Source organism: Pristis pectinata, chromosome 28 (assembly GCF_009764475.1).
Source record: "Pristis pectinata isolate sPriPec2 chromosome 28, sPriPec2.1.pri, whole genome shotgun sequence".
Taxonomy (NCBI): Eukaryota; Metazoa; Chordata; class Chondrichthyes; order Rhinopristiformes; family Pristidae; genus Pristis; species Pristis pectinata.
The window spans coordinates 2,826,194-2,843,836 of record NC_067432.1 but is presented as its reverse complement, the minus strand read 5'-3'; the positions used below and the strand labels follow the sequence as shown (position 1 = coordinate 2,843,836).

Below are 17,643 nucleotides of genomic sequence, written 5' to 3'. Positions count from 1 at the left end.
TATAAATTGTAATGGACACTAAAAGACCTCTGAAATCTTAGAAAGCTGCTAGCAACCCAGTTGTTTACTAAATTGGGTAATCCATTTTGAGCAGAAATATCTGTTTAAAAACCCAGATCTCCTTCCAATGTTTAACACTTTGGAGGAACAGTTTCACACTGCCCTATTTATTCTGCACACATTGCAGTGTTGATTATACAACTCCCCCTTCAATAAATTCCGTGTAGAGACCAAGACTGGCCTGTATTTCTGGGTATTCCAGTTTTAAGCAGGAACTTGAGGGATTAGCTGTTCACACAGAAGGCAGACAGAATTGTTGGCATAACTATCTGCTTACTTGGAAAGTTATGCACAAAATTAACAACAGAGGCTCCTCACCTCTTAATACCAAATTTTAGCCTCAATATAATATGAACAAGGAATCCAAAGTCCCTAAAGCTCTTTGTTAGTTTGTCGTAATGCATTTACTTGCCTGTTGTGTTGGACAAATTAAGGCACAATGAGAAACCTTCCTGCATTTATATCACTACCAATGTAACAAGGTGACACTTCAGACAATAGACAAATCTTCCTATCTGTTTAGAAGGAAAGATCACATGCACCACTGCAGACAATCCTCTTAAATGCAAGATCCCAAGGCCAGAAAACACAGCAGCAACAAAGGGGTCAGAATGTAGCATAATTCAGATTTGTAAAAATGGTTAGATAGGTCTGCCAAAGTAGGAAAAGTGAAGGTGAAAAGTGAAGTGAAAACTGATACTCTGTGGGCATACATGATCGACTTAGTTTCAGAAAATGATAGCAACACTCAGGACATCAGGCATCAACTGTGGAAAGAAACAGTGGGTGGAGGAGTGGATGGGACAAAGGGAACATCTCTGATAAGACAAGGCTAGGGTTGCCATGGTAATAGTTGAAGTAGTTATTTGGTTGATAGATTAACAGGGACAATAAGAGAAAAAAAAGGAACATAAACACTGTGAAAGGCAGAGGTTTGGTAAGAGTGAATTCTACCTTTCTCAGTTATTCTGCTTTTGTCACTAGCATTTCTTTTTCAAGTATTTCAGAGTGCACTACAATCTTTGCACCATTGTTGTTTTGTGCTCACTGTATTTATTACCACCAAGAATACTGTTTACTGCAAGCTACAAACTAGCAAGGAATGCCATTGAACCCTTGTGTGTATAACAATAAACTAATCTGATCTGATTTGAATTAAAGTGACAGCAAATGGAAACCCAGGGCCTCTCCCTCCACCATCCTCTCGGCAACTTCAATCTAAATTGTTTTCCACTTTTTCCCCCAGTTCTGATAAAGGGTCCTTGACCCAAAACATTAACTCTATTTCTCTGATCTGCTGAGTATTTCTAGCATTTTCTAGTTGTATTTTAGTTTATTCCACTCCCCCCCCCCCCACCCAGGCACAGGAGCTGCCGAGTAAATTCACAACATACTAACCTGTCCAGCAAAAGCTAGCAAGTTTACTCATTCAAACAGCAATTTCATTTTAAAAGCTTTAATTTAATTTTCATCCATTTAATGTTTAACATATCTTTTTGTCTACACACCAAAAATGTCACAAGACAGTAAAATTGTTATTGATTTGCTACAGTGTGACACTGCACTACAATTGCCTAAAAATGTACAGATTGTAAATGTTTCTTCTTTGCACTTATCATCTTTAGTGATCTAACTGTTGTAACTGCACAAGGAAAGTAGGTGTCACACTTATTTTATAAATATTCCCAGGTTGTAGTCTGCACTGAGAACTGCCAAATCAATGTTATTGACTTACAGTCTATGTTTTCCACAGCTTTGAATGAACCTGACCCTTTGCTTCCATGTCTGAAATTACAGCATCAGTTGCTATGCAACCATTAGAACTGGCAGACTTAAAAAGATGCTGGCAATGGCAAGACGATGTAGCAGCTGGCAGCTTTGAATGTACTCACATTAGACAATGACAGGTAATCTGGATAAATGCAACTCAAATCAGAAATCTGCTGTGGTGCAGACGAGACAGATAATCACTTGGACAATAATGCAACTCTGACTTTCCAGACTAACACTAAATGAAACAAAGAGGAGGGCATTTCAAAGAGTTAAAAGAGAAACTGTTAAAACTAGTCATGTTTAGACTAATTTCATCCTGACAATTGCATCTGGTCCATTTACCTCAAAAAATAATAATACTTAAAAATCTATACAAAACTAGTTTCCTTGGGAGAGACAAATATTGAAGCACAATTGTTTTGGTCACCCTGTTATAGGAAAGATGTTATTAAACTAAAACAAGTACGGAAAAGATTTACCAGAACTTGGTGGGGGGGACCCCCCGAGTTACAAGGAGGGGTTGCGTAGACTAGGACCTCATTCCCTAGGATATGGGAGAATGAGGGGTGACCAGATAGGAGTATACAAGATCATGAGAGGCATAGATAAGGGTGAAAGCACATAGCAACCCCTCCCCAGGGGGAAAAGACTAAAAAGAGGGCATAGGTTTAAGATCAGAGGCGAGAGATTCAAAAGAGTGATGCATATTTGGACAATGGGTGGTGCATATTTGGAATGAGCTGCCAGAAATAGTGGGTGAGGTGGGCACATTATCAACATTTAAAAGCCATCTAGATAGGTAGATGGATAGAAGAGGTTCAGAGGGCTATGGGCCAAACATAGGCAGATGGGACTAGCTCGCTGGGCAACAGTCAGCATGGACAAGTTGGGCTAAAGGGCCTGTTTCCCTGCTGTATGACCTTCTGTCATTAAATGACACAAAAGTTGATCTGTACAAGTTACGTTAATACCAGTTTACAGTGATAACTCATACTTCAAAAATTCTAGTTACCTATACTAAATATTCCATTCATTTGTGGGACATTTGTATTTTTCATGCATCTGAAGCAAACTTTTTCACCTAACAAATTTTGCAGCTGAAAGCCATTGACTGACAATGCATTTTCCCACATAGCAAGTTATTTTGGTCTAATCCATAAATCGCTGTAGCACAGAAGACCCTCAATTCCATGCCAGCCAACTATCTAGTCCTATTCCCACACACTTTCCTCCTTCGATCCAAGTTATTTTTCTCGTGCCCACTTAATTCTCTTTTGAAAACCCCTTATTGACCGTTTCTAACGATATCAGAGACATTGAGGTTTGTATCATCAACATTCTCTGTATAAAAACATTATACCCCGAGTCCTTTGCCTTCACATCCAATGGTGCTGCTAATGGGTAATCTAAAGGCAAAATATCACGGATGCCAGAAATCTGAAATAGCCAAATGTTAGAAATGCTCATAGGTCAAACACAGGTTTAATGTTTCAGGTAGATAACCTTTCAGATGAAATTTCATCAATCCAAAACATTAACTGTTCTTCTCTCCACAGATTCTGCCTGAGATGATAAAAGATAAAACTAGTCAATATCATTGGACATAATGTATAAAGCATGATTTGAAGGATCACACACTATTTTTGTTTAATTTAGACAGCCCAGTTCCAATTGCCAATTCTGTTGCTACTCGTACAAAAAGAACAAGGATTAGAGAAACATCAAGATTTTACCTCTCATACTCTAATTTCTTCTCCAAGGACGTGGAGTTCCTCCTGTACTCCTGAAGCTGTTCATCCTGCTTAATGAACTCTTGTCGTAACTCAGTGAGTTGCTCTGTGCAAGGAGAAAACACTTCAGATGAATTAAATACAGTGCAGCAATGTCCAGAGGCAGAGTTACATAGCACAGAAACTGGCCCTTTGGCCCAACTCATCTGTGCCGACTGTGTTGCCTATTTACACTAATGACACTTTCCTGCATTAGGCCCGTATCCCTCCTCCTCTCCTATGCAAGTTCTCTACCACTTCCCCTGGCAGCTTGTTCCATATAACCACCAGTGTGGAGAAACCTGCCCTTCAGATCTCCTTTAACCTGTGCCCTCTAGTCTTAGATGTTTCCACTCCCCCACCCTGGTGACAGATTATAAAACAGATTATCTACCCTATCTATGCCCCTCAATTTTACAAACCTCTACAAGTGGCTAACAGATGCAAATATCTCCAGAGAGAAAAAAAATCAGACCCAATCTCCTCCCTTGCTTCCTGCAACTTCCTAGGATAGATCCTGTCAGGCCCAGGGGATTTATCCACCCTAACGTGTGCCAATATCTCCAACACTTCCTTATTCTGGAATGTGTCTATGTCAGGAACATCAGTAAACCCCTTCCCAACACTGTATCCCCACATCCCTCTCCCTAGTGAATACCGATGATAAATGTTCATTTAGGATCTCACTCAGATCCCCGACTCCTTTTGGCCCCGATGGTACCTACTCTTTCCCTAGCTATCCTCTTGCTTCTAATATACTTGAAAGGTTCTGGGATTCTCCTTAATCCTGCTTGTCAATGCCAGTTCATGTCCTCTTTTTGCCCTAATTCCTTAAGTTCTCTTCTACATCCCCTATAAAGGACTCACTCAAAACCAAATGCCTATGCCTGAACATATGCTTCCTCCTTATTTCTGATCACACCTTCAATTTCCTTTGTAAACCAAGGTTCCCTAATCCTATCACCTTTGCTTCTTACACTTACAGGGTCATGCTAACTTAGCTCTTACTATCTTGCCTTTAAATGCCTGCCACTTATCAGATGTTGTTTTACCCTCCGATAGCTGCTCGCAATCCCGCCTTATACTGTTGAAATCAGGCCTCCCTCAATTTAAGATTTAACTATCAGACTAACCTTATCTTTTTCCATGACTACCTTTAAACTTACTGAACTATGGTCACCGTTTTCAAAGGATTCCTCCAGAGACACTTCCTCCACTTGCCAATCCTCATTCCTCAAGATGGAGTACAGCACCTCTCCAAACAGGGGTCTCTACAAACTGCTTTAAGAATCCCTCTTGAATGCATTTTACAAATTCGACCCCATCTAAACCCCTTACGCTAAGGCAACCCCAGTCAATAGGGAGAAGTCAAGATCCCCCGTTACTACACCCTATTGTTTTTACAGCCTACTGCAAGTTGCCAACATATCTGTTCTTCTAATTCTTGTTGATTATTGGGATGCAAATAATATAACACTCATTTCTTATTGAAGTTCTAACCATATGACCTCATGGGACAATCCCTCTAGGATATCCTCCAAGTACTGCCGTAATGCTCTCTTGGAGCAGAGTGCAACACCTCCTCCCCTTCTGTACCCCTGTCACACCTGAAACTTCTATATCCCAGGACATTAAGCTGCAGTCCTGCCCTTCCCTTAACCACATTTCTGGGACTGCAACAATATCATAATGCCATGTGCTGATCCATGCTCTGAGCTCATCTTACCTGCAAGGCTCCTTGCATTAAAATAAATGCAGTTAAGCCTCTCATGCTTCACCTGTCTGCTCTGGCCACTGGACTTACCTGTTCTATTTTGTACATTTGATTCTGACTACCCACCTGCTTTGCTGTCATTCTGGGTTCCACCCCCCTTCCCCTCCCTGCTCTCCCCCCCCCCCCCACACACACACACACACATGAACCCCCCAGAGCAGGAGTAAGAATCCTCCCTGCAAGGATACATCACATCATTGCAAGAAAAGCAGTTGCCACCAAATGAAGAATGTAGATATGTAGTACTTTCACCCTGTATACATCGATGGCTCAGGATTGTGAAATGCAACCAAATCTTGTGGAATGATGGCCACTACCATCCATCACAGGCATGGGTGGACACAATGAGTGCAGTGTACCCCCAAGTTGAGACCTCACTGTCCGATAAAAATACTGATGTTTTTAAGTAAAAACAAAGTGCTGGAAACACTCAGCAAGGGGCAGGGAGGTAAACATCTGTAGAAAGAAAAACAGAGTTAAAGTTTCACATCTGAGACCCCATCAGGAGGAGGAAAGAGTCCTAATGGAGGTTAAAAATAGGTTTGAATAGAGTGGATATAAAGTGTTTCCACATGAGGAAGAGTACATCTAGAGACCATATCAGTTGGTCACCAGGAAATCCAACAGATAATTCAGAAAAAACTTGTATACCAGGAGTGCATCTGTAATGCAGCAGCCGTCAATCCAGGCAGTAGAGTGGAAAGAGGAAGCAACCTGGAACACGTCAGATGGCAAGATGCAAAATAATTCCACATTATTCAATGCTCTTGCTCTCTTCTAAAACATAATTCTCTCTCATAGTACCACACACTGATATACATTTGAAAGGGTAGTGTAGACAGTACCCAGGTCTCCAGCATTATAGCGCAGGTTCACACAGGATATACGATTTGGCCAAACCAGTCTGGTTTTGTTAACTCTCAATCTGAAATGGCCCAATCACTAAATCAAAGTGAATCACTAAATCAATCTGAAATGGCCCAATCACTAAATCAAGGTGAGCAGTGGCCTTGTCAAGAGATAGGGGGTTGGATATAGAGCAAAAAAAAAAGGAAGCACGTAGCAAGTACAGAGAACCAAAGAGAGGGGAGGCTCATCAAGAGTATTAAAAAGTATAGGGAGACACAAAAAGAAAATTAGGAAAGTAAAGAGGAGTCACAAAATATCACTGGCAGACAGGATAAGGTAAATCCAAAAAGGCATTTTATACAGGGTAAGTATATTAGGGGCAGAAGAATAACTAGGGAAAGAGTAGGGCCCATTAGGGACGTTGTGTGTGTGGAGCCAGAAGGTAGAGGCAAGGTGCTAAATAAATACTTTTCATCAGTATTCACGAAGGAAACAGACTTTGTAGTGGGAGGATTCAGCAAAAGGGAAGGCAAAATTCTCATGCAAGTTACCAAATATAAAGAGATGGAACCTGGTGCCTTAGTGGGCTTAAAGATGGATAAATCCCGAGGACCAGATAAGATTTATCCCAGACTGCTAGGGGAGGCAAGCAAAGATTGCTGGGGAATTGACTGAGCGTTTTTTTAAATCTTCACTGGTGACAAGGTACCAGATGACTGGGGAATAGCAAACTTGTTCCCCCTTATCAAGGGCAGCAGGTAAAAGCCTAGCAATTGCAGACTTGTGAGCCTAACATCAGTAGCAAGGAAGTTATTGGAAAAAATTCTGAGGGCAGGATTACTCATCACTTGGAAAGGCGGAGGTAGCCAGCATGGCTTTGTCAAGAGCAGATCTTATCTGACCAATCTGATTACATATTTTTTTGAATAGGTAACAATGTGTATTGATGAAGGCAGCAAAATCATGCCCTTTCTGAATATTTTTCATGTCATAATTAAGCATAGACACTGTCACATGCATGAACCAGCACAAAATAATAAATTAAGCACTGTGTTCTATCAGGAGTCATGTCCATACATTTACCAAACAGACTATGCTAAAGGTTAGTGAAGAGCTGGCAAAAAAGTGAAATTAAAACTAGACAGCATCAATACAGAATCAATAAAACACGATTTGAAGGTCTTAGAATTGGTTAGTGAGGTAGTTGAGGCATTGGTTTTAATTTAACAAAATTCCCCAGATTCCAGGAAGATTCAATTAGAATAGTGAACACAACTCCTTTATTCATAAAGGAGGGGGTGACAGAAAGAAGACAACTACAGTCAGTTAGCTTAATATCTGCCAGAGAAAATATTGGAAACTATATATAAATGTTACACGGGGGGGGGGGGGGGGGGGGAGGAAATATAGATCATTATGGGTGAACAGGAAGGAGTTGAGACTACAAATCAGATCAGCCATCATATTAAATGGCAGAACAGGCTCAGAGGGGGTTTAGTGGCCTACCCCAGCTAATTTGTATGTTTCTGCACCTTTACATTCTGAAAATATATAACAAGCTTCTTTTGAAGTCAAGAAGTTAAAGTGGGAAAATATATTGAGTCCTGATGACTGCACAATTCATCCCCACTTTCCACTCCTCCTGAATACTGATTCTTTCTGCAGAATATTTCACTGCAGCCAACATCTTAAAATGCAGTTCTAATCCAGATAATGAGCAGCAGGTTATTTGATGGAGCTTTTGGTACGGTTTTCAGAACTTTCAAACTCTTAACTATGAAAAGGTTTATATGCTCAACACAACAGCCACCAAAGGTGTCCTCCACTCAAGGTAAGCCTATTAGTTTTTCCCTTTAATTTATAAAAAGGGATTTTGTTATATTGTGTTAATATAAATTAGCAAATTAATATATAGATGTAATTTCTTTTTCCATTCCAGCCATGCTTTTGAGATAAGGCAGCATTAACTGCCAAGGGGGCACATGAGAAGGCAACTGTGCTATTGCAATTCTGGAGTCATCTGTAGGACAGTTCAAGTTGAGCAGTAAATTTCAAGTACATTTCCCTCCTCAAAGGGCAGCAAACCTCATTAAACTTCCAGAAAATCTGAGTGTTTCACTAACTGATAGCAGTAACACTAAATGATAGCTGGCTTTCTTTAAAGAAAATTGAGTGTTTATACTTTTGTGAAATACAAATCTATCCACTAGTCACTATACACTGGGAATACTGTTAGTATATTATTTCTCCTAAGCATATTATTAGTTATGGGCAATAAACTACACAGCAAATCAAAACCTTAACAATTTACTGCTGGTCAAAATTCCAAACCTTCAATTCTTACCTTGTAACCGATGGATGAAAGACAGCTGCTCTGTTACATTATTTTGAAATTTAACCTTGAGGAGAGAAAAAAATTGGTAAGCTCTTACGAATAATTTGATTTATTTATTAACTTATCAACATGCAACATTCCCAAATCTAACGGTGATTTTTTTTTTACTTCAGATTTTTCAAAATGGCAAACTCTTTCGATAACTCAAAACAAAGTTCCACTGTCACAGTTTTACACGAACCCAATCAGACATCATCCTTGAACTTTGGTAATGGCTCCTTATCCAGTAGCTCAGAATTTACAGACCAACATTTAATCCTTGGTCTTGGCTGAGTTACAACAACTTGCATTTATTGATAAAAGGTCTTTAGGACAGAAAATCCCCAATGGTCACATTCAAACTGAGGCAGAGTCAAAGGATGAGATATTAGATGACAAAGTACCATCACATAGCTTTAACAATACGTGGATCAGAATCAAGTGGTAGGGTTGTGTTACTATCACAGTGTAACTTGAACCATCACAGCTTTAACAATATGTGGATCAGTAATCAGTGGGCTGCAGAGCCCATCTCCATACAGAATGACTTTGAGAAACACACAATGCTGGAGGAACTCAGCAGGTCAGACAGCATCTATGGAGGGAAATGGACAGTCGACATTTTGGGACTGGACATTCATTTGGACTCTGACTTTGAGGAGTAAGCTTGAAGCCTATAATCTATTACTACTTTTATCTGTGTTATTAATGCAAAAGATGAAAAGACATTAAGGCTAAACGTAGGAATTCCAGAGTTTGACACCTACATGGCTGAAGGCACAGTCACCAAAAGCAGTGTAAAGGGAATGTTCAACAGGCCAGTGTTGGCATTTCCCTATCCTACAATCCCAACTTTAGAAAAGGTTACAGACATTACAGACATGGGGAGAGTGAGACCATAAAAAGATGAGGTGGCTTTGGAGGATGACAGCTAATCATAATTGAAGTGTTGTAACTGCTCTCGCCATTTCTAGAATTGAGGGGAAACAAATCTACTTCTTGATTACTTCCCAGTAACTCAATGTAAATAACAACAACAGCATCAAGCTCACCTACAAGGCTTGTCACAGCAGGATACCCAAATGGCCCACTGAATTACATTAGGAAAAAAAAAGAGTAAGCTATTCAGCTTCTCATGACTGCTTCACCATTCAGTAAGATCACACTGATCTTTTATTTCAGCACCATTTTCCTGCACATCACTTCAAACAGAAAATATGTTCCGGCTGTTTCAGAAGTCATGATATTAAGGACCACTTTTATTTCATTTCTTATCTTCGCAAGCCATCTAGTTTGCTGAAACTTCTGACTCCAGTAAGACTGTACCTTGGTACAAGTGACAATAATAAACCAATACCGAAGACTCCCAATTTGAAGATAAAAGGTAATAAATACTTAAAAATGTGGCAGATGTATGACAAATTTAATGATGTCCTCAAACACAAATCTGAAGGAAGTCCAGAGAAATGTTTCAAAAGATAAATTTTTGTAAATGAAACAGCTTCTGCATCATAAAAGAATTAACAAAGCCAATAATTGATAAGAAAGTTCTAAATATCAAGCTACACTTCTAGGGATTCACAGAATTTTGCCATGCTCAGCATTGACAGTAAGCAATTGCTCACACCCACTTAATCAACTATAACCTTTTATGTAAAATCACCAGTAAATGAAATATTACATAGGAATGGGATGTTACAGTTGTACAAAAAATGAGGCCACACTTAGAATATTGTGCACAGATCTAGTCATCACACTATAGGAAGGATGTGATTAAGCTAAAGAGGGTGCACAAAAGATTCCCAAGGATGTTGCCTGGATTGGAAGGCTTTGAATTATAAGGAGAGATTGGATAGGCTGGGTCGATTTTCCCTGGAGCAAAGAAGGCTGAGAGGTGACGTGATAGAGGTATTCAAAATTATGATATTATAGATAGGGTAGATGGACAGTTTTTGTTTCCCACAGTAAGGGTGTCAAAAAAACTAGAGGGCATAGGTTTGTGAGAGGGAGGAGGTTTAAAAGGGGAGCTGAGGGGTAAATATTTCACAGAAAGGGTAGTTGGTATCTGGAATGAGCTGCCAAAGGAGGTGGTTGAACATAGAATATTACAGCACAGTACAGGCCCTTTGGCCCACAATGTTGTGCCAACATTTTATACTGCTCTAAGATCTAGTTAACCCTTCCCTCCCACATAGATACATGAATGATAGAGAAATGGAGGGCTAAGAGTCTCTTAAATGTCCCTAATGTATCTGCCCCCACAACCTCTGCCAGCAGTGCGTTCCATGCACCCACCACTCTCCGTGTAAAAAAAACTTGCCCCTGACATCCCCCTTATATCTTCCTCCAATCACCTTAAAATTATGCCCCCTCGTGTTAGGCATTGTTACCCTGGGAAGAAGGCAGGAACAGTAACAACATTTAAGAGGCACCTGGACAGGTACTTGAATGAGCACAGCATTCAGCCCAAGGTATCCAGGCTGACCATCATACCAATCGGTACTAGTCCCACTTGCCAGCATCACTAAATTCACAACATTGAAAAATAACAAATCATTATGTGCCAGTCCCTCGATGCCCCATCTCTCTCCTCCAACATCCACCATTGTGAACACTAACTATGAAGTTAATAAAATGGTTGGGCAGAAAGACAATCTGTTGATTATAAACACAAGGATAGACCTGTTGGGCTGCATGGTCTGCTAGTATTCCACAAATTCTCATGCTATTAAAGAGAAGCCCTCAAGAAACTTTCTAACCTTATGGTTCAATTAGCTAGTCTCTGATTTAAAATAACATCTTCCAATACTGTAATTGAGCATGATAGACATTTCCACAGACATTCCAACACTATTCTACATTTGGGTCATAATCACTTTGGTTATAAAAGATGCAAGAGAATGAATTGTAAACTCATCTTGCTGAACTTCCACAGTATTTTTGTCTGGCATGAGATCAGAAACCTCAGTGTCTGGAGAGAATATTGATGAGCTAAGTGGCATAACATGAGATTACCAAGTTAATAGTCCCAGCCTTTGCAATTCTACTATAGATTGCAAAGAATTTGCCCAGAATACAAAAAGCAATATTGTTGAGGCATAGAAAATTTTGGGCTTTTCAGAGATACAATTAAATCCTTCAGCCTTCAGAATCCTTTCCCACTAAGATTGATGAAATTTTCATGCTGGAAACAGATTGCAATTTGAGACTGGAACTCTGATTCTCTTCATTTTCCACAAGTACAGAAAAATCCAAACCAGGTATAGATTCATCACTACTTTTAGATGAAATAATTCAGCTACTACAGCTCTTACAATTTACATTACAATATTAACTGGTGTACAGTGACTGAGCAAGGAATGGCCCAAGAAAACATCTCGACTGAGAACTGTACTGCAGCATATGCTTTACACTAGAACTTTGTTCTACATAGGAGCATTCACAATTGTTATTCACAGACATTCCCATTCCTAAAAATATTTTGGATTAAGAAACTATTTAAAACCTGCTGCAGCTGCCAAATCCACTCCCTAATACACGCATCAAATTATAATCTCATTGCTTGATTGAATTTTTTTCCTGTTAAAATCAATAGAATCTGTCCTTTTTAAATACACTAACCTTTTTACTCATGAAGTACAACATATTCATTGTATCAGACAGCAAATTACACCTCAGAATATTTATATCCAAACATCTGTTTGTAATTGCTGAAAGTTCCCCCACTAGCACAGCTCTGGCTTCTTTCATTAGAATGCAACCACTCGCCTTTATTAAAGGCCCTTTGGAACTGTAAATGCCCTCAGCAGTCTTTCAGTTTGATGATAGTCTCTCATTCAAGATAGTCCTACAACAAAACTTACTTTAAATTTAGTCACATGCTTCCTTTGACACCCACTATGCTACACAAATAAGCAAAACTGGTTTCATAGTCACATTATCGACCCGGGTTCAATTCCCACTACTTGCCTGTAATGGAGTTTGTACATTCTCCCCGTGTCTGCATGGGTTTCCTCCGGGTACTCCAGTTTCCTCCCACATTCCAAAGATGTACAGGTCAGGAGTTGTGAGCATGCTATGTTGGCACTGGAAGAGTGGCGACACTTGCAGCACATTCCCAGTAATGCAAAAAAAGGCACATTTCACTGTGTGCTTCGATGTACGTGTGACTAATAAATATCTTATTATTTCTCAGATGCGGTCATAAATTTTGACCTGGGATCAGAGGTTCCCTAAAAATTTTACATACCTCACAAACGAAGCACAAAATATCTGGTAAGGAAGATTAAGTTGTAAAATAAAAATCAAACCTCCTCCCTCACAAAACAGGAAAGCAAGAAGGAGCTGGTTATATCACAACAGGAATTCAAACACAGCATTTAGTGAGATTCAGATCAAACCACACTGACCAAAATATAATGATTCAAAACATCTTGAAGCTGGGTGAATGTAATTTATACTTCAAGAAGGGAGTTGAAATTTAATGTAGCTATCCACGCCTGATGTTAAAGTCTTTAGGAAGTATAATGCCCCACAACCATGCTGTAGCAAAAGAAATAAACTCACACAGTGCGTCCCCAACATTCTGTTTCCCTCTATATATTGTAATACGAAAACATCTTTATGAAATGCAGATTGTAGGTATAAAGGCCAAGTAAAATGAATGATAACTGAAATATCAAAGCCTTCCAAGCTTTCATGGTCCTCACAGAGATTGAAAGAATTTCAAATTAAGTTCACATGTTCTATGTTCAGCAGTGTGCTGCCATTAGTATATTTAGCATCACAGTCCCTCTACCTAGAAGTTGTCACTCATGAGCCCTCTTGCCTGTACTTGCCCAAGTCTGGTGCAGAGGGCCAATCGAACTGGCCCAGAGTCCAGTGGTATAGTCTAATGAGAAGCACAGCTACCAGTAAGCTTCAACAACTGGCTAAACCACACCGTCAGCTGTGCAAGAGATTTTTAATAGTTTTAGCACTTCTGAGATTCAGTCATCAAAATAATCAAAATAGAAATAATTAACAAATCAAATTAAATATTTAAAACTGAAAAGTTACTATGAATACCCAAAAGATTCGTAAATACTTAATATTAAACCAATACAAAATAATGGAGTGGATCTGCAGAGGACATATTCACAGCTGGGTAATTCCCAAGCAGACGCTGCATCATGGTTTCTGCACAGCAAAGTGTTTGCTGTGGGATTCGTGCTGGCTGGTTGGCCTCCTCATGGAATCCAACAGGGCAGATCTAACTCCTAAGATTTTCCAGCTTTCAGATTGGCTAATCCACCTGCTGGACCCAACACAGGTTATTTAATGCCCTACAAACTGGTGCCTCTGAACAGTCAACCCTGTCCAGGGCACAAGCTTCTGGAACAGACCTCTTCCAGCACAAGTAACTGACTGCAGTGATAGGAGCAATACTGGGAGAAACAGTGTGGTCCAGACGCAGACAACTGAGAACTCAAGAGAGAAGATCTGCCCCAATAAATTTTACTTTCCCCTTTGGCTCCTATTCCAAAACCACATGCACAAATCCTGGCCAAGGATCCAAGAGATGATGCCCCAGCATAACAACCAAATCTTAGCAAGATTGGCCTTCTGTGGTTTCTAGTGGGAGAGAAAATAGATATGACCTTCCAAAATTGCTAAGTTCAGAACCTCTGTCTTTGACATTGTTTACTTAGAAGCCCAAGAATTACAACTGTTTCAACTGCCAAGCAAAGTGACTATAGTTAGTGAAGTCCATCCCAAAAGAAACCAAGCAGTGAGAGATTGGTGTAGTAATAACAACCAGGACTTTAAAATTCCACTAAATCTGATCAAGACAGACAAAGAATAGAAAGCAATTGGAAATATAGAGTTTACAGTTGGTACCCAAGGGAGTACTTATCAATATGTCGGCTCTCATTTCAAATGTGCGACTAAAACATAAATTACAGTGTAAATCAATGGAGCGTTCAGGCAATCCGGTTGCAAGAATACGTCAGTCAGGAAAAGGAAAAATATTGACTCCATTTAGGCCAAAATTCTTTCAGACACCTTGACAAATGACAGAAATATCAGATCCTTGTTTCCAGAATTGAATATTATATTCAGTCAACTCAGTGTAGTAATAATTTGAGACCATGGAGCTCTTCTGTAGTAAAACCTAAAGTTCGCAAAATGGCAACAGAGAAAAATAATCAATGGCAAGAACTTGAAAGGACTAGAGTGACTTTCTCATCCCTGTGCCCCAGGATTATAAGTTCCCACTTTTTGCATTACATAAATGCACCCAACATGTCTCACATTTAGATTTAAAACCAAGAAATGCCAAATATACTCAGCAGGTCAGGCAACACCCAAGGAGCGAGAAAGAGTGTTAATGTTCCAGGTTGACGATGTTCTGAAAAATTAACTTTTTCTCTCCACAGATATGGTCCAACCTGCATGTCCAGCATTTCGTGTTTTATATCAAATGTCTAACATCTGCAGCATTTGCTTTCACATTTACATTTCCTTTGCATTACATTCTGTAAAGTGTCAGAGCTTACAGAGTCATAGATTTGTACAGCAAGAAATGGGTCCTTCAGCCCACCACATTTATGCTGACCTTTTTACCCATCCACACTAATTCCATTTACCTGCATTAGGTTTGTGACTTTATGCCTTGCCTATTTAAATGTCTGTCTAAATGCCTCTTAAACATAGTAATTGTACCCAATTCCACTGTCTCCTCTGGTAGTGCATTCTACTGTATATATAAATCATTCTCTGTGTAAAAATTAATTCCCAGTGAAACATATCAATCACATCTTAAAGAGGAAGTTTTCACTTCATTCTGACATTATACTTCTCCAATTTGTGCAATGATTTGTGCTAAGATGGGTGTGGACATCCTCATCCAAGTCTTCAGTTGTTCAAGGATGAAGGAAATTCACAAAAGTAGCAGAAGTACCCAGAGCAGCCCACCAAACATAACTGTAGTTGATGTCCGCATCATCTTGCTTCCATGCTTTACTATAATGCTGCACACTGGATTTCCCTAACCAGTTCAGTAAGTGAGCTACACTTCTCATTCTAAGTATCTACCTTGATAGTTTTAAAATAAATTTACAAGCATATCTCAGTATTTGAGCTGTGATTTAAGCTGAGCAATCTTAACCATTGGATCATAAATCAGAAGAGACAGGAATAATATCCAGGATAAGCATCTTTCAACCAAACAGATACTGAAGTTGGTGTATTTATAAACAAACTGTAGTAAAAGATTGTGGATCAATCAAAATCAGCTCTGACTTGTTCTTGTTATCCTCAACTGTGCCCAATCCAGCTAGGTGATTGAAAGTTTTTAAAAATCCAAGCTTCAGGTACTTGCTTTCTTTTGTCCCTCTATAACACAAGGGCAGGGCTCCACCTGTTCACTGATACTATACAAGGTCACAGCTCACATCAGCTAGTACATGGAGTCTACAGTTTGCATAAATGAAAACTGGACTGTGTAGTGTTTAAAAAAAATTAGCTTCAAAACTGGCACTAGGATGCAAGTCTGCTCCTCTGCTTTTACTTTAACCCCTTCTAAGCTGGTTTACGAGTCAAACTGTTACCTCTTGCCTAAAGTGGCCTTTTCACATACATAAGCAAACACAATTTCTGCAGTCTGAATTAAAAGTAAAGAATACAGTTATCAGGAAAAGTACCCAAAATATGATAGAACAGCGAGCTTAATAAAAACACAAAATTCTGGAAATACACAGCTGATCAAGTTGGGGCCCTGGTGCAGAAATATATTTTTGAGAAATTTTCTCCTTCACAAGATCACATATCTGTTATACATTCCCAATTCTATTTTAGGCTTTGAAGATTTGACTTTTATCTTCAATTAATGATGGGAACAACAACAAAACAATACATTCGTCTTTAATGGCAAGCTTTCCTTATTTACTCCAAGATCTAATCTCACTTACAAGTTTTACACAAAGGTGGCTGCTGTTTTTTCCCCAGATTGTATTGGATACCCTCAATTAGCATCAAAAGGAAACTAATACACTACATTGACTCCAGTTACAAGCACTTTCAAACATGCATGCACCTTTACTCATAGATATCCATTAAGCAATTTCATTAAAAAGTTATGCACGTCTCGTGGCCATACACTTTTTTTCTTTTAAAAAGATGTGTTTTGGATGCAGATTTCTGTTTCTTGAACTTAACCAATCTTCCCAAATGGAAATAATTGGTGATTTAGGAGACAACTTTCTACTAAACTCAGTTACAGCCTTAACTGCACATTTGTAATATGTGTAATAGTAACACCTAACAGTTCATGGTTGGTGAGTGTTTTCATCTGGAATGTAGTCCATTTATAAAATTTAGTGAACATGACATGGGAGTAAATTTTTAAAACTGCACTAACCCTTACAGAACACCTCAGTATGACACAAAGTTTATTTTTTGACACAGTTAACAAGCATAAATGCAGAGATTGCTCTCTACATAATTTGACAAAGGACTTGAATGTAGAATGGTTTTCTCAAACTTAATTTTGTCTCTATCCGACTTCCTGTTATGCTATGATAACTGCTACTAAGCAAACAACAATTAATCACCTGCAAGCCTCAACACAATGCTGGCTGACTGGCTTTGAACCCTGAAATATGATTCAAGACAAACTTGTTATTGCAATCATGTTTCACTTTGATCCTGATTAGCTTTGCTAATGGAAGAAAATATTTGCTAGTGGCCATTGCACTACTACCAAATAAAAGTACAACACGAAGGTTAAATTACAGCCCTGGCAATCCTGAATAATGCATCACCGTAATTTGATAGCTACAATGAAATTCAGTATCAAGGAAGTTAAATCAAATCAATTTATTTCATATGCTGCACAGCCTAGAAATTACATTTTCAAACTATTTAAAGCTAGTCAGTCTGCATTTTTATTTGCTCTGAATTAAGTCACAAGCACATCACAAAATTCATTTCACTGTAGCCAAGGTACTGATCTATTACTAAAGTAGGTTTGTCTCTTCCTAATCTTTAGGAACGGGACATAC

General features: G+C 39.1%; 1 protein-coding gene across 1 annotated transcript in view; it reads right to left on the bottom strand.

The window, feature by feature from the left end:
• The window catches only part of LOC127584005 (protein GOLM2-like), a 71,962-nt gene that overhangs the window by 37,194 nt on the left and 17,125 nt on the right, over positions 1–17,643 (bottom strand). Inside the window, 2 exon segments of the mRNA XM_052040504.1 lie at positions 3,567–3,669; positions 8,570–8,624. Coding sequence (XP_051896464.1) covers positions 3,567–3,669; positions 8,570–8,624 — 158 coding nt within the window.